The sequence below is a fragment of the Heliangelus exortis genome, chromosome 1, assembly GCF_036169615.1.
Source record: "Heliangelus exortis chromosome 1, bHelExo1.hap1, whole genome shotgun sequence".
Lineage (NCBI taxonomy): Eukaryota > Metazoa > Chordata > Aves > Apodiformes > Trochilidae > Heliangelus > Heliangelus exortis.
In genome coordinates, this window is record NC_092422.1 from 186,633,819 (window position 1) to 186,658,822 (window position 25,004).

The 25,004-nt window shown below is 37.8% G+C and overlaps 1 protein-coding gene and 1 long non-coding RNA gene across 2 annotated transcripts; one reads left to right on the top strand and one right to left on the bottom strand.

The window, feature by feature from the left end:
- The first annotated feature begins 249 nt into the window (after positions 1-249).
- LOC139791606 (uncharacterized) lies at positions 250-4,332 on the top strand. Its single transcript, XR_011723972.1, has 2 exons — positions 250-750; positions 1,928-4,332. It is a non-coding gene; the product is annotated as an uncharacterized lncRNA (long non-coding RNA).
- GNAT3 (G protein subunit alpha transducin 3) lies at positions 850-25,004 on the bottom strand. Its single transcript, XM_071734037.1, has 8 exons — positions 24,336-25,004; positions 18,297-18,339; positions 13,826-13,967; positions 10,536-10,693; positions 7,264-7,392; positions 3,152-3,281; positions 2,792-2,945; positions 850-1,474 (listed from the first exon to the last, which is right to left on the bottom strand). The coding sequence occupies exons 1-8, from the start codon at positions 24,451-24,453 to the stop codon at positions 1,284-1,286; spliced, it is 1,065 nt and encodes a 354-aa protein (XP_071590138.1). The 5' UTR covers positions 24,454-25,004; the 3' UTR covers positions 850-1,283.

The following is a 25,004-nucleotide window of genomic DNA, read 5'->3' on the forward strand; positions in this document are numbered from 1 at the left end:
TCTCCTCTCGGCCATCCTCTCGCCTCTCTCGCCCTGCCCCTGTCCCCCCCGTCCCTGTCCCCCCCGTCCCTGTCCCCCCCGTCCCTGTTCCCCTGTCCCTGTTCCCCTGTCCCTGTTCCCCTGTCCCTGTTCCCCTGTCCCTGTTCTCCTTCTCTCTCCGGCCTGCCTCAGCCGAGGGCCCCATGGCGGCTAAGGCGCTGGCGGCCGTTGGGAGCAGCGCTACCACTGCGCCCCCTGGCGGCCGGAGCTCTCGCGGCTCTCAGGCGGCTGCGGGGCTGAGAGGGGGGGGGAAGCGCTTCCCGCCCTCCCGCTCTCCCTCCCTCCTCTCTCGGGTTTTTTTTGGGATTCAGCCGCCGGTCCTGCTCGGTCTGTCCTCAGCAGATCCCCTAAGCGCACCTGCGTGCGGCTCTGAGTACCCGTGTCCAGACCTCCCGCTCTGCCCGTGCCCTCGGAGTGCTGTTTTGCCCGGCAGTCGGAGCTGCCTGTGCTCTGGGAGCTCCTGCCCACCCCGTCCCCTCCTCACGGGGAGCCCAGGGACAGCCCCGCAGCCCCTTCCCTTGGAGAATCACCAAGCGTGGAGCTCACTCCTGCCCCTGATTTACCAGAAACTCGGGAAAACAGCCTGGCCGGACTTCCTCCATCAGGAGAAGCAAACCCAAGCTGTACTGTCTGGCCCGTGTTAACTTCGAGGCTACTGGGCAAAATCCATCCCATGTTTTAAAACCTTTGCTTGAAGACTGCGTTTGAGAGGTGTGTGTTTTCATGGGTTTGTTTCTTAGAAACCTTGGCTTTTCTTATGGCATCAAAGCACCCAGTAATTAACGATGATGTCACGACAGGTCAAAGTGATAATTTAAATTTAGATTTATTTATTACTGGAAATGGATCAAGAAACTTCATCACTGCAGATCTATTATTTTCAATACAAACTGGAAACCCAATAGTTTCAGTACAAACAAGGACTCAAGCAAGTGAAGCATTACAGGTCAGGCAGCAATAGAAATCCAGGCAGTGCAAAATCTGTTTTATCTCTGTCCAGTAGAATTTATCAGCAGCTGATACCTCTGCTGTGCAGGAACATTTTTTTCAATCTTCACATAACATACAGAAAGGCAGTGCTGCTCTTCAGTGCTCAGGCTGTACTCAAAGCTTCAACTGACAGCTAACAGCAGCCTAATAGATATTATTTCTTCCCTAGTGTTTTTTATTTCAGTCAGCACACAGGTTGAAAAGGAGAAAGTGTACTGGGAGGAAATCAGGCTGTGAGCAAGGGAATGAAATGGCTAGAAAAGCCCACAGTCTTTCAGATTTTCTTTGATTATTATGTCTGTGACTGCATCAAATACAAATTTGACATTCTGGGTGTCTGTTGCACATGTCAAGTGACAATATATCTCTTTATCTTCTTTCCTTATATTTAAGTCTAGGAATTGTTTCTTGATGTAATTTCCAGCATCTTCAAATGTATTTAGCCCTAGTGGAGAGAGTGGAGAGAACAGTAAAAGAAAGAGAAGGCACATTTCATCAAGTACTTCCTCACAGCTGCTAATATTTCTTTCTTTTTTTCCTTTTTTGTTTTTTTTTTTCCTTTAAAAGGAATCAACTTCATCCACTAGATATGAAAGTTTTGTATCTAAACTGCTCACAAATTTAAGTTTCCACATCTAACCAGAAGGTCTTATTTCTGATTTGAAATGCTCCTAATTAAGTCAGTGTGAAATACCTTAGAGTAGAAAGTGAGAGAAACAGAAGAAAAAATAGGAGCATAAATTAAAGGGGAATCACATAAGCATGTGGCAAAATTGGTGGGAAGTACAAAAATGAAGAGATATAGAAATGAAGAAGGAAAAAGAGAAAAATTCAGATGCTTGTATATTCAGTTATAATTCCATCACACTTTTTTTTTTTTTTTTCCTTTCAACAACAGCAGGTGGGAACACTGGTACAGCAGCCTAGCTGTAGGTCTGGAGCAGGATGAGGCTTCTGGAGTCAGGCTCCTGCTGAGAGCCCTTGCTGGCTCCCATCCTGTGTGAAGCCTCAGGCAGTGCACAGTGATGTAGTTCCACTGAGGCTAGCACATAATATTTGATTATCCCAATGAAGCACTAAGCAATTTTGGGTTGCTCTGTTGCTGTGTCCTGAGAAAGGGAGTGAAGGAGCTGGTTTTCAGGAAGTGCACAGAACCCATCTTCTAATAAAAATATTGCTGTAACTATGCTTTATTCTGGACACTACCTATTCCAAACACATTAGGTTAATACTAAAATAAAAGTGTTTATTCTCTGACACTTTTTGACATAGCCTTATTTATTCACTTGCATCAGATGAAAACAGCTGCTGTTTTTTATTTCCAGAAGACACTACCATGACATACAAAAAGAGATAAACTTTCTTTATGCATGGGTATTTGAAGTAAGGACAAAAAACTTGGATTCAGTAACGATGTGTGGGAGTGATAAGCCACTGACTTGTACTGAAATACTGACTGGGTTCATCACACCACAATTCAGCCATCTGTAACTTCTTGTTCTCTCAGTTTCATCTACCACCAATGGAGAGAAATAAGCAACTCCAGAAAGAGGTGGCCTCACCCTAGGATGAGTATCTTTAGGTGGGGTGAATTGAATTCTGTCCATGTCTGCCCCATGCCATTCTTTTGAGAGAAAAACTAGATGCTTAGATAAGATGCTTAGTATTTAAATAATTGTGTATAGGTGACCTGAGTCAAAGGCTCAGTCTTTTATGGATAGCCTACACTGAATGTATTTTGTTCTGAAAACTCCAGACTTACCATTGTACTCAGGAAAGCAGATATTCAGATGAACTTTTGCTATTTTCTCTTTGAAGAGGTCTTTTTTGTTTAGAAACAGCACAATGGAAGTAGCTGCAAAACACTTGTGGTTGCAGATGCTGTTGAACAGCTGAAGGCTTTCATGCATTCTATTCTGTTTAGGTACAAAAGGTAGACGTGAGAGACTGACAAATCTTATCCCCATATGTCAGTTTTACTGTAATGTTCTTTACTGACAAGAACCAATACAACAGAATAGCCTTTAAATGGTTATTAGGGAACAGGAATAGTTCTGATATGCCATCAGAGAGTACATTAGAACTTAACAGGAAAAAGGGTTGTTCGTCTCTTCTGACTCACCACTTCTTTATCTTCCACCAGAACCATGTCATAGGCACTGAGTGCAGCACAGAATATGATGCAAGTAACTCCCTCAAAGCAGTGAATCCACTTCTTTCTCTCTGATCGTTGTCCACCCACATCAAACATCCTGTCCAGAAAAAAGATGTGTAAAATGTAAAGCACTACCTAACAAGGATGTAGTCATGCTGTTAGTGTGTAGAGTGCAATCAAATATCTAGCTTTTCCAAATATTGGTCTCTTTCTATTCCAGCAAGTCAAGGATTGCTTTGTCTTATTTATAGCTCTGTAGTAGGCATAAAATTAATTGTAAAGACCTAAATGCCTGCATATAGGAAATGCATTCAGTATGTGTGATGCTTTGTGTAAAGGAAGTGGGTTCTGCATAAGAACTCAGTGCAGGACTAAGCCCTGAGGAAGAATTTATTCAGGACAGATTTCATACATGAAGCATCAACTAAAGACCCTCAAATCCACAGTCATCTGTTACTTCATAGTTTTGCTTGTATTGAACTGACACACTGATCAATAAAGCATATAGATGGGAGCTGGTCATGGGTCAACCTGCTTGGTGTGTTTAATTAGCTGGTGTAGAGCTCTATTTAAGCATCTCCTCATGCCCTGGCACAGCCACTTAGGTAACTGCATAACCTGCAGCATCTGCTTGAGTGTGAGGGGTCTCTGCCCTGTCAGTCTCATTAGCTGCTGTTTATGTAGCAATTCATGGGGAGCAGGAGACCCCTCTTTTGCAGAGAGGAAACTGCAGGATTTTCTTTCTCTGTATTAATTTCCTTCAGTCTTTGCCAGAAATAACATTTGGGTAGAGTCTTTTAATGGACTCCTCTTTTGGGGTCTAAAGCCAACTGAGGGTACCCAGCTGGAACCTACTTAGGACCCAACTGAGATGGAGCTGTTGTCACAGCTACAATTGTTCTGCTTAACACTAACTTTCAAAATGTCCACTTATATTTGCAGTTCTTCAGTGATAAGAGACAGGGCTTTCTTTTTACTATTTTTCTGACATTAGGTACGCCAACGCTGAATATTTCTGAAGTTCATGGGAAAGGATAAAAACATGTAAAAAGTCTGATATATCTTACTGTTACTTCTTCTGTTTCCTTATGTGTATGATGACTTTACCCTGTGCTGTCTGTCATTAAACTTAAAACTGTAAAACTTAATCCCCTGTTGGAATATCCCTTCCTGCTAGAAACTGCAGAGAAACTGTTTCTCCTGCATTATCTGAAAATTAATAATGACTCAATTTTTATAGTGATATTGGGATTCAGTATGAAAAAATCATGTCAATAATAAACAGACAAGGAATAATTTGTCACCAAAACACCAATTTTTACTGTATTGATCCCCTGTTTTCCTCACCATGCAGCTGATGGAAACAAAGGTTATTTTTTATCATTTTTCATCCTGCTTGGAAGAAATGAAACCCTTCCCAATGCTCATGATGAGCTGTTTCTGCAGCTGAGGAATAATCAGAGAAAATTAATCTTTTTCTAGTACATTTAATCTCTTTGTCTGATCATTGGGTGTCTATAAATGTGAATTATTAGGAAATCAGGAAGCTATTGTGGAGTGAGATTTTGATAACAGTAGTGGCATTCTTCCAAGCATGTCTTCACTGAGTTCAGTGTGCCTGCTGAAGAGGGAGGTTAGAATGAAGACAGCATATTGACATTTGGCTATGATTAGTGCCCAAAAGTCACCTGCCATTATGTGTATTTCTTGCTTTGTGGTATGTAAGTCTGAAAGGAGGATGACGGGAGCCTTCTGTAGTTTCACAAGCATACAAATGAATCTGCCTCCAAGAATTTAGCATATGGCACTGTGAATATTCATGAGAAGTCACTTAAAATAGGACAAGATCAAGGCCAGGGGCAATGCTTACGGGCAGTTTTTGTTGTACTAACATTAGTTTGCTTAGCTCTTCTAGTGTCAGCCAAGAACTAAACATATGCACATGTAAAACTGACTCTGTGAGTGGTAGGAAATGCATTCAGGTATGAGATAATCTTTTTCTTTTATTGAGACAGTCAAAGTTAGTCTTGAAAGCTCTATATTTTCCCAGCACTGCTCTTGGAAAACTACCTACAGATATGGGACTAGTTGTATACTCATTTGTCCTAATGATACGTGTAGTGGGACCTGAAGACTAAAATAAAACTTGTCTGATTTCAGTCAAACTCCTCCTAGCACATCAATGGAAATGACAGCAGGAGAGGAACTGTGAAGATCAGACCCTTTAAAAAAAATACTTGATTTTGTTCTGAGCTCTGGAAATCAAAGTCAACATTGGTGAAGTAAATTGAAGAGCACAAGAAAGCTAAATTACACTAAACCAGTGAAGTAACCACTAAGAAGGTAGCAAATACCAAGAGGTGTTGTCTTTGGAGCTGTAATTCTGCTCCCTGGAGCAGTACTGGGGTACAGACTTTGCTCAAATACAAAACATTTTCTGCCTCATTCAGTTCAGAAGAGGGTCAAGTGCTTGGAAGTACCTGTTCAAGTTTTTTTTAATCTACGTATAGCTTGTGGCCCCAAACCTCATTTAAGGACATCAGCCAAAATTCCCTCTGAATGTGGAAGTGTCTCTTTTTCTCAGATGTTTCTCTGTTACTGATCAAACTAACTGAAGAGACATCTGGATCCCTCAGATGTTTTGCATTGCTCTGGCAGTGCAAAGAGGAGTAACTTGCTGGCTAAGGTGGATTTACAGCTGCTCTGCATCCCTACAGAAACTCAGAAACCTCAGACTATTTTCTAGTGATTTCCCCTCGTATTACTCAGGTACTTAAAACCACCAATGAATTGACTCTCTGATGCATAGCAGAGAAGCTAAATCCAGTGGGTTTTGTGCTCGTGGTATCACTATGAGCCTTCCTCTTATTTACAGACATTCAGGTAACTTAATTCTCAATTATGCTGCATTTTGGTTTAACCTAGACACTAATTCTGATATTCTTCTATGGGGACTGGTAGCATTTATGTCAAAGAGGGATTGCACTCTGATGATTTCTTACTCCATTCTGATTTTAGTTCCAGTGTAAAAAGCTATCTGCAAATATGTTAAGCAGAGAAAAAGAAACTGATGTCTATGACATTGCACTGTAGCATTTCTGGTTTTTTTTCCTGGGATTAATTTTCATGATTAATCCATGTATTAGTAGGTGATAATTTATTTGTAAGACATCTACTTCAGAATCTTATTTTCTACATGTGATCTCCATTGTGTCAAGGCATCTGTGTGGTGGAATAAATGTTTTGGGGGATACTCAATTGCCACATGAAAAGAAAGTTATAATCCTGGTGCTTTATACATCTGTCAATCCTTACAGATGGTTTCTTGTCTAGACTGCATTCCTCAGTATGTACCCCAGCCCTTATGGTATTCAGTCCACAGAGAAAAGCTTCACAGAACACTGAAACAATCATAATTCATTCAGATCCATTTTCATGTGGAATTAGATGTTTTAATTTGTTCACCAAGCATAAAAAAATTATGGAGTAACTGAAGAATGTCAATTATTTTCACTCAAATTTCTCAGAGGCATTATTTCCCAGATTTTTTTCTGAACATTTTGTTTTTCATCTTAAATGAGCATGAAGGTATACATGCTAATATTGAAATTTCCCACGGGACAGAAATTTATTATTTTTTTGCCAACTCTAATGTATTCTAATATTAAGAGCAGTTATTTCTGTTTTCAAAAGAAGAGAGTGAAAGGTTGAGAGTGCATGCAAATTAGCAGTCATCAAATGTTTTGCATGCTGTTAAGAACATTTCGGTAGGCAAATTTCATGAATGTCACAAATTATTCAAATGGCAGGATACAAATAATGGGGTTTAGACACTTATGCATGTAAAAATGTCCTTTTAGAACCTGATATTCTGAGATCTCTTAATAATGGTCCATTTATGCTTAAAGTTGGAGTACTGATACTAAAATATCTTGCTTTTTTTGCAATTTCAAAATATTAAGTGAGTGGATTCAAGAATATTAGAATGTGATTACCAATATTATAATAGATCAATAACTTTGAAAGAAAATACTTAAAAATATAAAATCACAGAAAATTGTCAAATATGGCTTTCATACCTGAAGTTCAAATCCTTGAAAGAAAACTGAGTCTCTATAATCCCAGTTGTTTTCACTCGGGAGTGCAAAACATCTTGCTCACTGGGCACGTAGTCTGCCATTGCTAACCTATCCAAATCGTTGAGGTAACTAAGGAGAATCAAAGAAAGGGTGATTAGTGAATTAACATTACCTAATCACTTCATATTACAACACTTTTAATATATTTTATCTAGATCTGCAAACCAGAACCCTTTTCTTTTTTCTCCTTTTCTTTTTTTTTCTTTTTTTTTCTTTTTACTACCTTTTTTTTTTTCTTTTTTCATTTTTAATTTTTATTTTCCATTTTATATAGAAGCATAATTTAGTTGCATATAATAAACATACTTCTCAGAGTTCTAGTTCAGGTAAATCCTTATTTTCTTCAGGGATGCTAAAATACACCTTGTCAGGAAAGAAATCTTGTTCACTTGTTTTCAGAAAATGGGAACTGCCACCACAGCCTTGCTTCTGCAAGCATCTTTCAAAAGCATATTGACTAGAAGTTACTGCAGCCTATTGGACCTGTTGTAACAGTATCTTCCTTCTTAAGTGAGAGGGTGTAATATTTTGAACACTAAGCAGCTGTTTTTCCTGCAGAACTATCACTTTATAAGAGGACGGTTCATTATCATTTAAAAAAAAAAAAAGTATTTCATAATCTACACCAGAAGCTTCAATGAAGCTGAGGACCACCTAGGTTAGAATTCTTACAAATCTCTGGAAAAGACTGGATTATCTGGATTTATGTCTGGTATACAGAGACAAAATCTTCATGAAAAAAGAAAAAAAAACAGATCTTTGAAGCTGGCTCTTGTCTTACCACCAATCCTTCTCCTGTCTCTCCCGCTGGTATGTAACTTTCTGCTGTACAGCTGTACAGAGCCTGTGAATCCTACTGTCTGGTCTAGGAATCTGGGTAAAGAGGTTATGAACTGACAAAAAATAAAGAAGAGGTGATGTTTGGGTAGCTTCCTACCTTTTAACTACAAATACTGGAGAAAAGAGCAAAGCCAAAAGCAAGAAACCACACACAATAGTTGAAGCATTTTCAAGCTTTTGGTGTTCCAATTGGCACATTTCCACTCATAGCCTCTCATGTCTGACAAACAAAACAAAGTCTCTCTAATGTTGATGAGGCTTCATGCCTTTTTCCCTCCTTCTCAACACAAACTGACCAGCATGAAATCCTACTGTTCAGTTCATACAGTTACCAAAATAAACCTCATCACTCATCATCCTTGTCTGCAGAATTTCATACATCTGTAAGTTAAAAAAAAAAAAAAATTTAAAAGCTAGACTCTTTCATGTGGAGATTTTAGGTAATGCTTGGAAATAGGATTTTTCTTATTTTAAGTTGAATAGATGAAATCCACTCTCAAAGGAGTTGATCTGAGTAATTCAGTGTTTGCGCACAGAGTCCAAGGAACAATGTGTTTGAAAAACTAAAATGCAATATAGCTCTGGTTCTCTGAGTAGGGCCTGAGGTAAACTCAGCTCAGCTCACCTTTGTGGAAGGCATAAACAAAAGTAATTTTGCAATTTAGAAACCATGTAAGCACTAAAGTAAGCCCTTGTTTATAAAATCTGCTAAAAGCTCTAATAGTTCTTCGTAACACAAACACCTAGAATTCAGTTCAACACAGCCAAATGTCATTGCATAAAATACTCAGCCAAGTTAATTATCTTGTTAATTGAGAATGAAAGGAATCTTCAGATTCTTCCTAGATCTCTAGGCAGCTGCAAGGGGATACTGCAGGCTGGCTCTCTACTGGCAAAGGAAGGAGTCTAAATGCCTGACCTTTCCTTTGCTTGAATTAGGTGGCACAAAAGCACCTTTATTTTTTTTTTTCAAGTAAAACACACCGAAGACAGACAGTGATTAAACTTTGTTAGCATGAATTAATAATTGAAAGACTCAGAGACCTCAGAAGGTCAGAGTTTACACCGTATAAATCAGTCCTCTGTGTAGGAGCTTCTTTACAGAAGCTGAAAAACACAGGTTTAGTTTTCAAAGAAATTGAAACACAGCATTAGACGGTTGATTGTCTCTAGCAAGTTTTGAACTGGTGATTAGAAGCCCAGCAGCAAGGGCAAAAATTAAGTTGATTTTAATGCTTCAGATCCAAAGACTTGGTTTTCAGAAGCATCAGGTACAGAAAGAGGATTGGAAGGATTTTGGCAAGTGTTAGAGAAAAACACATCAGTGTTGTTTTTAATGTAACTCTAGCAACAAATAATGATTATTGGCACCTTTACAATCTTTGCTAGCTCCCTCAAATACTGGAACCTGCAGTTTAAAGTGATACAGCTCACAACACTGAGAAGGAATTACTTTAGACTCTTATCTTCAGTTTAGGCAGCAAAGCCTAAGCTGCCAGTCATAGTGTACACACTACAATATTAAGATGCTAAACAAGTTTTGGTGAGGTTTTTTTTAATTATTATTATTTATTTCAAGAAGCATTTTGATGACTGACTTGTCATGGGGTTTTAGTGCTAGGAACTGCAGTGTGGTCTGTCAGAAAAGATATGTGAGGAAACAAAAGATCTCTGTCTACTATTTCTACAGAGGCTGCCATAAAATCTTGCCAGATCAGTCACAAATCAACACAGGCAATATTTTCTTTGTTTTGATACCTCGCAGAAAGGTCTTAATTCTGATTTTGAAGATAAAAAGAGTAGAAGAATTTTTAATATTTTCATTATGTATCCCTTCTACTTTCTACAATTAGTGGCAGTACAATTACTGCCCTCAGTTTGGCTCCCGACCCAACCTCCCTTCCTGCCTTTCCCTGTGAACACCTGGTGGGAATTCACCCTGCAGGCTTCTGTGGGAGGAGCTGCAGGAGCAGAGAAACCTCAGCTGCTTATCCTGGAGGAAGGACCTCAGCTGGAACAACCCTCTGTCCCAGGTCTAAAGTCAGATTTTGGCACTCTAAAGACACTCAGACCCAGGTGACACCTCCCTTCTCAGGCTTATATGAACTCAGGGAGAAAACAGCAGAACAGGAGCTCTGTAGCCTGCAAGAACAGCTGGAGAAGCAACCAAACCAGGGACTCCTGAAAAGTCAAAGCTCAGGGATGTAACCCAGCTGAACCCTGACCCTTCATGGAGACCCAGGGTCACAAAATCCCTTGCTCTTTGTCACATTAATGAACAATAATTTTGTAGGTTATTCTCCATGTGAGGAAGAGTGCATGTCACAAGCCTTCCTTTGCTGTCCCTTGCACCTGCAGCTGGTGTCACCTACTAGGCTGCCGAGTCATTCAGCTGGTACTCTGCTGCCCTGGCAAAGCAGGCCTGGGTCCCACCGTCTCTCCACAGATGTTTGATGATTTCAGCCAATTCAGAAGACATGTCAACATCCTCCAGAGCTGTTGCCATGGCACACAGTTTCTTTTCATCTTCCTAAAGAGAAATGTAAGTGAGTATTGTGCAAGTACAGCGTGCCACTCCACCTCCTTGAAGACGTGCTTGGTTTACAAGGAGTTGCAGGGGCAAAAATTTCTCATTTTCAGCCACTTTTCCAGGTGGCTATACTTACCAGTGCACATAAGCATCCACTTGCAAGCTCACTTTCCTTTAGTTAGTGCCAAAGCTAGACTTAAATTGTGATTCACAGAGATTTCATCTTTTTATTGCTTTGTTTTGTTCACAGAAGGACTCTCATTTTACAAAAATTCCACAAAAGTCCACAAAAAGTCCAACTTGGAAGGACTTTTATTGTAAGGGAAAGTAGTGGGGTATCAAAACTTAAATGACAAAGGATATTTAAAACTTAAACATATTGTACTAAAAGAGAAACATATAGCTAAACATAATTTTAATAATATGCTTGGAAGAAAAAATGTCTTGCTTTAAGTCACAGTGAGAAATTTAATATAATTAATGAGTACATTTTTTTTTTAATTTGAGGAAGAAGAAATCTATAACTGAATAGAATCCTGAATGTTGTTCTGTAATTTCTTCCTTTTACAATCAATCAAAAAAGATTTAGAATAATTTATTATATTAAAATATTTCATTTCAGTGGTTAACAGCTTAGGAATGTACTGTAAATAAAGAGCATGATTAAAATAGGGTCATTTGATACACTGTCACAGCAGTGGATAATTATAGAATATAATTCCTTCCTAGCAATATAAGTAGATAACTGAAGTGACTTGCAGTAAATAGTTGCAAAAGTAGAAATGGATTCTGACAGACACTGCTTTGGCAGGGACTGTGTTTTATTCAAAAATAGAAAACATCTACACAATAATTTGTAAGAAATTTATTTTAGGAATCTACTAGATCTTTATGTTTCAATAGAAGCTGCACTTTATGGAAGCTTCATAGAAGTCAGAAACTGATCAAAAGTAAAAAAATTGCAGGTTTTTTAAAATATTAGAATTAGCGTGAAGAATAAGAAAAAAATGGGGGAAGTAACAACAAGAGAATTGCCTTCATTTAAGAGAGAAAGGAGGACAGCTGTACTGTTGCCCTTCTACCTTAAACAAAACCAACTCCATGCTACAGTCCCATCCTCTCACTCAGAGCTGGGATCAGCAGAGGGGACTGATGCTCCCTCCATGTGTCCCTCAGTTGTCTCCAGGGTGTGCACTTGTTCAGCTTAAGGTAAGAGTCGTAATGTTCTCTCCTTTGAGATACCACATATAATTTCATAACTATAGCTATCCTCCAAGTAGGTTAGATTAGATGGCTGAGTAGCCTACAGTGGGAATCCTTGAGCTCATAGCCTCCAGTCTATGGTAAATGTTCATTGAGTATTATGCAGCAGATGGGAACTCTGGATTTTGATTTTTATGTAAAAAAGAAAGCTAGTGGCAGACTGAGTTTATCATAACCCTGGTTTATATAATATTTTGTTTCTCTATGGCACTTAAACAGACTTCAGATGATTTTGTGTTAAAAATAGATTGCGATGGCACTTCAGGAAGAAAAAAAAGTACCTCTCTCACCTGAACAGATGTTAAAAATTATGTGCTGAGGCACTTACAAGAACACTTTACAGGTGTTTACAGCTAGTTCTGGAATATGGTGAACCCATTGCTGTCATACTCAATCCTAGTCTTCAGGCTAAATTACTTTAAACAGCTAAATCTGGACAACAACAAAGCAAGAAAAAGTCCAGGTGAAACCAAATCTTATATGGTGGACTTGCCAGTGCCAGGTTAACAGTTGGGCTTGATGATCTTAAGGGTCTTTTCCAGCCATACTGATTCTATGATTTTATATTTCTATGGTTCTGTCAAAACAACTCAAGCTTATAGATGGATTAAATTTTTACAGAAAATTCAAGCCAAGTTTGTGTCTGCAAGAAAGGACAACTTAGTGGCAAAAAAAGAGGCTGAAGTACTGGGGTAGAGGCAGAATGGATCTCCACTACAGATGGAAAATGGAGTCTGGACCTCGTAGATGATATTAGAAGGTGAGCCAGGACCTGTGGCTAGGAACTGCAAGGTTCAGTTCTCTTAGGCCATGCAGACTGGGGAATGGATCTTTAAGCAGTACATGTGTCTATCACAGATGAGAAGGAAGAACCAAGTTGCAGCACTTTCACAGGGGCCTACTTTCTCTGTGCTGCTTTTGGGCACTGTTACATTTGCTTGGAAGGCTCACATTCATGGACCTTAAAAGAATACAAGTAGAAAACATTTAGTTTCTTTTGTCAAATGACTGTATGAACTTTAGTAGCCTCTGAAGCATTTGTTTATCATTTTTTAGGTCAAAGTACCACATGTCCTTGAAATTTAATGTAGACTTCTGGAACCAGAAAAGCTTTCAGATAAGTGGATGTAATTCCTTCAGAGATAAACCTCTAGGGAATAGGCAGAATTTGCCAAAACTAGAACCAGATGATATTCTGAGAGGCCAGTTCTCAGCAAGGTCTGAATTAAAGGCAGTAGACTAAGTCATTACACTGAGAAGGAATGGATGTGTTTTTTCTTTACATCAGTCCCTGAAAATTTAGCACCATTGTCATAAGATAGGAGATCTCCTTACTGTGGGTCTTTCTTTATGCTCTTGCACATAGGATTGTGAACCATGCCAGGAAGATCAGACTCCATTTCTCTGCAGTGCCAATGCATCAGTGCTGCTTCTGTACAGCAATGAGGTCTCTGCTCTGGGAGCAATGCCAAACTCAAGTATTCCCAACATATCCAGATGACCTTTCCTTACATGGCTGAGCTCCAAGGATTGTTCATAAAAGTGAAATTTCTTTTATTTCCCAATACAAATAAATATGTGACTAAGCAACTAAGAAAAGATTTTTTTTTTTCTTTCTTTACTTTCTTATGTTTTTGCTAGTTGAATATTTCTTCTGGAACAAACTCAAAGGCATTATATGCAAAAGTTAGACATCAGGCACTAGTCTTGAGAAAATGGCAATAAGGAAGGACATGTATAACTCAAGCAATACTTAATTTCCAACTATCATAAAACAAATACTGAACTCTCTTTGTTCTACTAGTCTCTATTATATTATTAAAAAATGTATTCTAATGTCTATTTCAAGGGAAAGGGTGTCATACTCACAATTCTAGCTGGGTTTTCATAACTGATTCCTAGCTTTGTCATTGCTTTCACAATAGACAGGATAGATTGCACTGTGTTACTGTAAATGACAGGTCTGAGCTCCATGCGTTCCTGATATGTGAAACCATCTTTATGGATGATCCTGGTGCACAAATAGGAAACACAAAGTTTATAGGATGCATTAAAACAAAGTCATAAATATTCAGATCAGATGCTTCTGTGGTCACCATGAGAAACACCTGAATCCACCTGGCATTTGGGAAAGAATTATGAGTGGTCAACCTGTCTGTTTAGCTGGAAAAGGTTAACAGCAGTTTCTGCATCTATATGGAGATAAATTTATGGGGCTAGGTTTTGACTCCTCAGCCTGAGTGGATAGGTATTAATTTTTTGCCTTTTGAGTTGATGTAAAATAATCTATGAATCCAGAATGAGGCACAGGCCCATTCTTCTTGACACAGGGCAAGTTGCGTAGCTGGATTGGGATCTCAAACTGTTTGTCATGGGCTCTCATATTGCTTGTTTAGTCATAACCTGAATCTCATCTAGAGTAGAAAAATTATTGATACACACTGACAGTATTCCTCTAGAAAACAAACAAATTATCATAATACATCAGCTACAATTTCTAGCTACTGAGAGGTGTTACTGTTATTATCTATAGGCTTTGGCGACATACATATTACTCCAAAGGATTTGCTCTGTATGTCTGAGGACAAAGAAATTTAGCAGTCAAATTTAATAACTCCACTTCTGAGAGAGGGATTATAATTTCATAATCATCCTGGAGAGGATGACTGGAGAATGGTGTGTGGTTAAAATTCTCCAAGATCAACATGCAGATTATATCATGAAGAAGGTTGAAAATTTCACCCATTTTGGCACAGCATACTTGCAACAAATAAACAGCAAACTGAAACCAAGGCTCTATTCTTCCTCACCTCAGTGGCTCTGAGACGAAGGCCGGGTTATTAAATTTCTGGGTTTTGGTATTCTGTTTATTGGTGGTTGGGATAGCTCACACAGGTGTGTATCTTGGGGAGACTTTCTCTTCAAGGGGAGAAGTCAGCCCTGTCAGAAAATAATTCGCTTGTGCACAGACTCAAAAAACCCCAGATCACAAATGAATATGTCTCTCCAACTCATGGATGTCAGAAAATTCCAGAGTTGTATTCTTGTATCTGTAGGAATAGCATCTACTGGATGTTAGGGGTTCTCTAAATGTTTCGTCAATCACTTCTAGGCCAGGAAAATGAATAAACTCTGTTTTGAAGCTTTGGTGTTTTGAATGCTGTTTTAATCATGAGCTCAAATGAATCTGCAAGATTCAAAGGAACCCTGTTGATCATGGGGGAAAGATGAAGGGGAGTGGTTTTATGCTGTCTGACACACTAGTGAAACTTTTTTTTTGCCATCCTCTGAAATATCTGTGTATTCCTGTGTCAACAAAGTGATTTGTATGAAATAATAAGAATGGTTCAGAGTGGAGGCTTATTCACTTGGAGGAGTCCAGTGTGGTTCCATGACGATGCACTGGATCATTTGGATTACTGCTCATGCAAAACAGCACACAAAGCCATGTCCTATACATGAAGTACCACAGAAGTCCAGAACTGCCCACTGGTGTATGTATCCTCCTTTACTGAGTCAGATCACCTTGAACAAGAAATAATTTCCTTTGCTATCAATGTTGAACCTTGCACTGGTACTTTATGCATGGTCTCCTCACTCTCACCCTTACCACCTGTGAAAGCAGCATCTTTTCTATAATTAATGTAATGAAATATACAGAAACTGAAACCTTATGAAGTACATTGAACTTAGATGAACTACTTTGTCTGTCTCACAGCAGTGGCCATTACAGAATTTCTGGTGATGATGGGTGTTTTGCCTGTAGCTGCAAAAATCTGGGATGTGAGAGAACAAAGGAAGGAAGAAAATGCAGGATTCTGAAATAAAACTAGATTCTGTAATTATAGAAAGAAAACTTGGGTTGGCTTGAGGCTTTTCATGTAATTGTTTTTGGTGGGTCTTTTCTTTTCTTTCCTTTTCTTTTCTTTTCTTTTTTTTTTTTTTTTTTTAAATAATATTTTTATGTCCTCTAGCAGAAGCCAGCAGTGAAATTTGCACCTTTTTAATAGAGATCCATCATTCTTTAAGCATGATTGTAAAACAGGCTGAGATCTTGTATAGCCAGAAGGAGCATTTTAGCAGATGGAAAATTTTGTTCCCTGATCCTCCTAGAAAAAAATAAATGACTTCAAAAAAATCAATGCAGGTTGCTGAAGGCACAGTTTGTTAGGCTATCAGTCATAGCATCTAAATTGTTTCTATTGGGGTAAAAAATTTAGTCTCCTGGCTTTTTTTCATGTGAAAAGGGCTTCTCCACCAGGTAGGTGGTGTTGATTCAGTGTCAACAAGCATGAAGTGTTACCAAATATTTTTGTCCTGCTTTTCATTCACTAAGTTGTTTATAGTAGGTTTGCACTCTTAACTTAGAGCATAGAACAGAAATACTCAACTTGGTTTTAAAAAAAGTTAAATGACACATTGGAAATGGTCTGATCAGAAGCACAGAGCTTTAGAGAAGCTTCTTGTTTTTTTCTTTTTATTTATCCCCTATAACCATCCTAGCTTTTTTAGGCTCTTGGGGCACATTTACATTTAAAACAGTGCAAAGCTTAGTGAAAGGTCTTAAGCTTGGTTGAAATCTTCAGTCTGGAAAGAATGAGAGTTATGAATTAGAAAATTATATTAATAGGACTAGAATTACCCTGATTTTGGTGGGAAATGGTATTTTAAGCAAAATTACTTCTTTTGTAATCAGCTGTCATTTTTGTCTAGAAAATGTTATACTTCACTGAAAAAATTAATAAATGAGATGGATTTTCTTCTGAAAAAATTGTGTTTTTTAAAAAAAGTCCCTGGTTGTGACAGAAAAAGTACATTTTATATGAAAAATTATAATTTTCATGAACAGTTTTCTTATAATAATAATTTGGTCTTGTGATCAGGCTGACAGCACATAAATGCACAGGGCTTTGAAGATAACTCAGCTTTGCAGTTTTCTGCCCTATCCTTGATGCTGTTAAGGGCTGTCAACTTTCTTAAAATGCTCAGTTCAGAGGAACATCTTTAATCTGCTTCTACTTGGGGAAGCTTTCAGTACAGTGCATTTCAGTGGTTCACTGAATAGGGAGGGTCTCCTGATCAGAACTCATACCAGAAATAAAATTATCCACCCTTTAACTAGAGGAAAATATTTGATGGTGGTTCTGAATTTATCTTATTCCAAAACCAGCTGCTTGAATTGTAGAAAATTACTATCACTTAACATTTTTACTTCACTCTTTAAAATGAAGATATGAAATAGCTAGAACTTCAATTTAGAATAATTTTGTTGGTTGTGTAAAAAAAACTTATTATCCCTGAAAGAGATTGGTGCTTACAAAGTGGGGTCATGTCTAAACAGCTACAGTGCTTGCACAATGTTTCTTTTGTATTTGTAGAGGTCTAAGAAGCAGACCAAGTCACAGCCTATGAAAATAAGACTGGATACAAAAGCAATATTTTAGGAGGTTACCCAGAAAAGTAAAATTTTTGCTACCTGTGTAATATTGTCTCTGGAACTCAGGTAGATTATCTGTTTAAACCAGATACATGATTAGTTGTTTTGCTGCCCTTAAAAGAATAACAAGAATGAATTTAGTTATAGCCTGATTTACTGTATGTAAAAATACTGTGATAAGTATTAATATTTTGTCACCTGCCCTGTGGAAGACCTGAGAACAATCTTTCTGATCACCAACAGGAGCAATCCATTGAAATCTAATGAAATTAGACTTATTAATAGGGACCAAATAAAAAATTTAATAATGTGAGATGATTCACATCATATGTAATTAAGCTGTGGAACTAGTTGCTCTAGCATACTGTGGATGTTATTAGTTTACATTGGTTTAGAAATATTCCAGAGAAACGTAGGCAGGAATTCTCTGCAGGCTATGCAACACATTTATTGTCTCTAGTTCAGGATGCTGCCTGAGTCATAGATCATCAGATACTATTGGGGAAGCCAGTGCAAGTTTTATTGTGTATTTACTTGTCTGGTTTGATGATCTTCTGAAAACATCCTTCATTAAGCACTGCAGGAGATGGGATTCTAGACTAGGTGGATCTGCCATAGTGATGGCTTTATATATTTTATGTTCTCACTACAGTACTCTAACTCCTACCAAAGGCAACGAAGCAGCTTTCCTGATCTCCAGTAAGGAGTTGAACCATGCATGACCTGATCAGACAGATTTGATTACCAATCTAGCTGTATTAGTCACTTCGTATATTCTTTTATGTTGATGAATCAGAACTTGATTTTAATTATTTGAATAAGCATAAATATTGTAATATTAGCTAGATAGCTTATACTACACACTCCAAATTCAGCAACGTTTATGAATATTCATATACTTACTTCATTTGTTTTACAATAGTGCTCTTTCCTGACTCTCCAGCACCTGCAGAAGGGGAATGTTGAGAAGATGTAATTGGTACATGAATAAGTAGCAAGTATTAAAAATAACTCCTTGGAACACACAATATTGTATCTATGAAGAGACAAATGGATGTTCTATATTCATATTGTATAAACTATAACCTACCCTAGTGTCTATTCAGTCTTAAAAAGAATGAAATCTTGGTAAAAGAATTATTTCATATATTCTGTAAAGGTAAGGGACATTTTAAAAGAAAAGAACATTCAGTCAATTGTAAGAAAAAGATAGATTCTTTAATTATCAAGGAAACAAAATATGTGTCATATTTTGATTTTACCCCTGGCAGGTGGGCAGAAAAATGTTAAAAACCCAGAGCTTCTGATAGCATTCATTCATTACATGATTTGTAGCTGCTCATTTAATGTGTATCATGGCCTTTTGTATGCCAAACCCCCAGTTCCCTGCTCTTCAGACATCTTCAATCAGCAACTGGAAGAACAGAGCATGGAGATTTGTATCTGGTCTGGCTCATGGTGCAGAGGCAGCACATCAACAAGCAGCTTGACACTGGTGTTTTGTCAGCTCCCCTGCCACATGGTCTTCTATCAAGTAGTGTGGTTGGAAGTGGGAAACCTGCAGAGCAATGAAGGGGATCCAGCAGGGGAATAATTCTGTGGGGAATGCCCATAGCTAGCAGGAAGGTACAGGCATTTGCTTGTACAGAGAGTTGCAGAACTAGGGTATAGGTTAGACAAAATTATGTACAGTTAATTCGCCCTTCTTATCTAAAGCAAAGTTAGTAATCACCAGTATCATAACTTCTGCCAGTGAGAGTGGTGAGGCTTGGCAAGAACTGCCAAACAAGAGCCAGATTTTGAAAGCACCTGAAGAGAGGATTTGATGTTTACTATCAGTCCGTGGGACAGTATTCATCAGTGCCTTTCTCTTTGCAAATTATCATTTACCACTGGACAGAGTCAGATACTTTTACAGAACAGAAAATCTGAGGCACAGGTATTTTAACTGAGGTAATCTCAGTGAATGGAAAAAAAAATGATTACAGACTTTACAAACAGATTTATAAAGCTAATAACATTTAAATGACAGGGATTAATTTACTCAAATGAATTACAGCAGACAGCAAAACATATGCAAAACATTTTCTCAAGCCAATTATGTGAATGGAAGAAAGTACAAGAGAAAAATGAGCCTATGCAAAATGGGTTGATGCTGCCATCTGCCAGAGGCTGGAAAAAATGCAAATTTGCTATAAATCATCTATTACCCCTTCTATGCCTTTCTGAAGAGCTTGGTAAAGTCTTTTCAGCAAGGTGGCATTTGCTACACTTTTTGTAAGGATGAGAGCAGGCTGTGCTGAGAATTCCTACATTCACCTCATAGAAAGGTTCCAGGAAGCATCATACAGCAATGAACCTCTCCCAGATCAGGAAGAAAACGCTAAAATAGAGTAGGAGGCATAATATGTATCTTTTGAGTGCATTTTTCTACCTCTGATCATCTTTCATTTATGATCCAGCAATGACTTTATCTAAACAACAGATGACTCTCAGACTTGGGTCTCACTCTGGGATATGATGTTAGTCATAGCAGCATTTGCACCTCAGGAAATGCCTCAGAAACAATTTACTTTACACCTGCTTCCTCTCTTCCTTCCCACTTCTGTGCAACGTGGTTTTCCAGCCAGGGCAGCAGGGCATAGGAGTAGGGATAGGTCTGCTTTTCCAGCCACTACAAGTAGCCTTCTACTTGCAGAAACAGCAGCAAAAGTGCATCATGATAGCCCTTGCATGACTGCATACAGAGTTTAAGGCAGCTTCTCTTTAGTAGGCAGTGAAAACAGCAATTATAACTGAGCCCATATTTTCTGATTAAAAGATGAGAACTTAGTCCAAACTTAGTCCTGTCCTGAAACTTGGAAAGTTTAATTGGCCTTTGAAAAACTCTGTCACTGTGAATATTTCTAGCTCAGCCTGATGCAGACCAGTGATAATAGGCCATAGCTTATATTTTGCATTTCACATATTTAAGACATAGATTTTTCAATTTGCCTCTTATTTTTCTGTGTCTTTGGGGGCTTTTTTTCCTTGAGGTGAATAAAAGCACACAAAATAGAGGTACAGAAATCTATGTCGGTGACGGAAACTCAGGTTCAGCTCCCAGGAGCTGAAAGATACCCCTGCTACCAGTAAGTTTGATGCTTGTTTGCTCCCATATTTCCCAGGGATCAGATTCACTATGCCCCAGAGCATGCCACATCCACCCTCAGCTGAGGTATCTGTAGCACTCTGGCAGGCTGTAATGTCTCTCTTCCTCCTTTAGATATTTCTAACTGCACCCCACTGTGTCCTGAGCCCATTATGTTTCTGGGCACCCTGGGGCTTGAGGAGACTTGAGAAGTGCTGTGTGGTGTGGGCTGCAGGCACCAAACTGAAAAGAAGCCATTCCCCAGCAGCACAGCATGAACCATCCCACTGCTCTGGGACAGACAAACATCTTTCCTGGAGGCCATCAAGACATATAGACAGAGCAGAACAGACAAAAAACTGGAGTGTCTTTCAATCAATATGATTTCAATCAGTGTCTTTCAATCAATATGATTATTAGACCACTTTGCTCCCAGTGCTGATGTTAGTAACAGGATGTTAAGTCTGACTTGAGTACTACAGCAACTGACTCATTTAACTGGTTTTAAATTTCTGTATTATAAACGACTTCATTGAGACTACTTGTCAGAGGCCTCTTATAGTCTACGGAGAAAAAATTTGTATGCTAAAACAATAACAAACATACAGCTTTGGCTTTTGTTACCATGAAGCAGATGTTTAAATTAAATGTGAGTTGTGCCCTAAAAGTGAGTATTTCTAATTGAGGACGACTAGCTGAAATGAGGGCGAGTTTTCTCCTGCTGCTGAAGACAGTAGAAAATGAGGCCATAGAGTAATACTTCAAAAATAAATAGGTTCCAAGTTTTAATTACTATTTTAGCTGAAGCTAGTTTCCTATTTCTGTGAAACATCACTATAAGCATCAGCTATTTTGGCCACATTTTGAAAGTGTGCTGTACTTTACACACATATAAAGTGCAGGTGGCCTCCTACAAAGTATGAAAACTGTCTGTCATGTGCTAGGCAAGATATAGAACTTACACCTTGAAGTTTGTTCCGGACTCAAAAAACAATCTGGTACTTTGCAAGTATAAATATGTGGAGGCTAGATTTGCAGACAAGGTGGAGGAATGGGATGGCCTCAACATCATGGAACACCTAACACAGAGGATGTAACTCTCCTGGCTCCTGGACAACTTATGAGGAACATCAGAAAGTGACATATTTTCCCTCCTCCTTCAGTTTATTTGTGCAGTTTTAATGAGTAGATCATATAAACTGCAAATTATCACCTCAACACAGATAATGTGTTTGCCCAGATCATGAAACTTAGCATAAGCAAATGTGATGTCTGTTTTCTGGATGTAATTTCTTTTTTGTAAAAGGTACTATAGGGGGATGAAGAGACACCAAACTAGATGTTAAATAATGCTCTCAGCAAATCGTCTGAACACATTTTTTTTTTGGTTTTTTGCTTTTTTTTCTTTTACATTTAAGAATAAGAGCACAATGATCACATGGAATAACTTCGTACTGATTTTTTTTTCCTGGGTATTTCCTACCAGTCTTCCTACTACAAAAGAAATAATGGTGATGACTGGTCTGTAATATAGAGACAACATACAGTCTGGATGAACAGAAACCTAGGACTTGAGTAGGACTAGGCTGGTTGACTTCAATGAAGCTGCCTCTGATTTATGAAGTGTAAAATTTGAATTATTTCTGAGATCACCTCAGAGGTATGGAAAGATAACAGAAACATATCTGAACATAGCAGATTTATTCTGGTTGACTAGGGAAGGGGCTGTATGGACCCCTTTTACACATTGTTTCAGCACCTAGGATTCCAGTTGTTCAAGGGACACTCACTCTAGCTGTAAAACAAGCTCAAAAAATGGACACATTTTTTCACTTCTTGCTTCTTTAGGAATAAAATATTCAAGCTGTTAAATCCCTAATCTTTTGGTTTCTCTCTCCTACGTGATTTTTACCAAGTCCAGTTGTAACAGTTTCCCAGGAGAAAAGACCTTCCAAAGCATTACCCACCGACAAATCTGAATCTTTATCATCTGTGATATGAATAAATGGAGATATGGTAGAAAAATATTCTATAAAGAAGACTTCAGTGAAAGTATTTCAGATTCTGATTATTATGTCGACTGATTAAAGTTGATGAAAAAGAAATGTTCCAATTTGAAACAAATTAAATGAAAGTATTTCTCACATAGATAGCAATTAATCTCAAAGTATTTTACTAAAGGTATCTTGAGACTGATATTAATCATGTCAGAAGAAGACTGAGTGAATACATTAGGAAACATTTAAAACTGAAGTCCTTAATACTAAATACATACATATGTTCTGGGACAGGTAATTTGTGTCCTGGTGTTAGACAGCCTCCAGTACTATTCTCAAAGCATGAAAGTCTGCAGGTCATAATATATAATAAAATGGCCTATCTGAAAATGTCCTTTTTATTCTATTAATTCATCTCAAATAATTTTTTACATCTTCCTCCATGGATCAGTGTTGGATAAGGTCAGATAGAAGATAGAGTAGACGGACCCTGATTACAACTCAATATTCCAATTCCTTTTTTTGTAAAAATATATATGAAGTGTTGACACTTGATGAAAGCCTAAAAGGAAGCATTCTGTTTGTTTGTTTTTTTTTACTGGGGTTTTTTTTGTTTGTTTGTTTTATATGTTTTGGTTATTTTTGTTTTTTTTTTACCAAATGCAGCTTGCCTAAGAAGGGTTGTGGGTTAATGTGTTAACGGGAGACAGAAAAGCCTCATAATCTTCAGTGGGCTGAAAAGCTTTTTAAACTGGAATCAGGATACTGTTGGTACATAAAGTGTAGGAAATTGTAACTTTCCTATTATTATTTGAGAAACGCATGTGGATGTGTTTTTCTCTTATTTCTTTATTACTAGTTATAGTTAGATTCTCAACAGGTATAAGTAAGCTTTTTGCATAAGATAGAAAACTTAAGAGTTAGGCTCTTTTATTTACCTGAGGAATCTAGCTAACTCTCAGTAAATGTCAGTTCAAAAGCATTTGTAACCATGGCAGTCACAATGAAGGAAAAAATAGAAACATAAGAAAAATTTCAATAATCAAAGACTGTTTTTCTATTAATTTGGAAGAACCAATGTAAATTCTCATATATGTCATATGTACTGGCAGTGTTACTGGACTCTTGGATATTTGTTGTAGGCTTCATAGTACCATGGAAAAAAAGACAGAAGAATAAAGCTATACCAATTAAAAAATAATTTTTCTTTTGCCATTACACTTGCTGAATGTTGAATTTGTCATAGTATGGATTAACAGTAGTAGTCTGTGAGAATACTAATCTGTATTAATCTCATTCCATTACTTTCCAATACCTGTCCACAATATAATTTTTATACACTGAAAAAAAAAGCCCTTCTAAATAATTTTCTATTTCCATGAAAAATGAAGTGCAACAGTTTGGAAAATAAACAATATCAACATCTTATGACACCTGTGGATTTTCAATGCAATCGGTTATCTCATTTAGTCATCCTGCAAAAGAATGCATATAGATCTTTGAAAAAATATATCTGTACCCCATTCTGTGTAAATAAGCATCATAACATTTATTATAACAGTAGATTCTTTTCTCAATTATTTTCAAAGTCAAGGATTTATTATATTTAAATCTGAATACATGCAGAAATATGGCCATTTCAAGCCTGTCCTTGTAACTTCATGGATGTTCACAGATATTTTGTTCTTGAATTACAGGATTATGTTCTTCAAATAAACCAGTGAGAACTGGAAATCCACTATACTGAAATGTAATTCCATAGCAAAATAACCCCCCCAGTGGAAAAGAATTATGAGCAATTTTTGTTCTATTTACCCAGCAGTAGTAGTTTGACTGTCCTTGCTTCCCTCTCTGCATCTGCCTGGAGTTTCTTCTCCAGTTCTCTGGATCTCTTTGCTGACTCCTTGCTCTCAGAACTGGCTCCACTGCCCATCTTGAAGTGTTAAAAATCCTCTGTCCAGATTATTTTCTTCTTATCGACTAGTTTCTTTATTTCAGGAGGGCACCAGTTCTTGTTTAAAGAAAATTTTAAAATCCCATTCAACCTCAAGAGTTCAGCTGTCAAATCAATTGGTCTCTTTTCACCTGTCACATGATCTCAAGATCTTATAGTCAAGAATTTACATAGGGACAGGAAAACATGATGTCATAGAATTAAAATGATCTATTCAAGAGCAAAACTGTGCTGGTTCAGATGGGCTCCAGCTTCATGTGCTTCAAAGAAATGTGCAGAGTCTCTTGAAACCCTAAAATTGGGAACAGCTCTTCTCAAGGAAATATTTTTCAGCTTGTGAATCAGTTTTTATGCCCTGAAGGAAAAAAAAGGTTTATATGTCTGAAGTATTTATATACTTTATTCTTTGTCTTTCTCAGCCATAGCTATAAATATATGCATTATTTTATTAAAAATGAAAGATTTTGGATTTATATAGTTGACATATTCTGTTCTGCATTATTAAGTAACATACAGAATGTTTGCTGCAT

Coding starts and splice junctions, on each gene's coding strand:
- GNAT3 (XM_071734037.1), bottom strand. CDS start 24,453: ATGGGCAGTGGAGCCAGTTCTGAGAGCAAGGAGTCAGCAAAGAGATCC. Junction 2,946..3,151: donor TGGTGGAAGATAAAGAAGTG/GTGAGTCAGAAG, acceptor GTACCTAAACAG/AATAGAATGCATGAAAGCCT. Junction 1,475..2,791: donor CTGCTTTCCTGAGTACAATG/GTAAGTCTGGAG, acceptor TCTCTCCACTAG/GGCTAAATACATTTGAAGAT.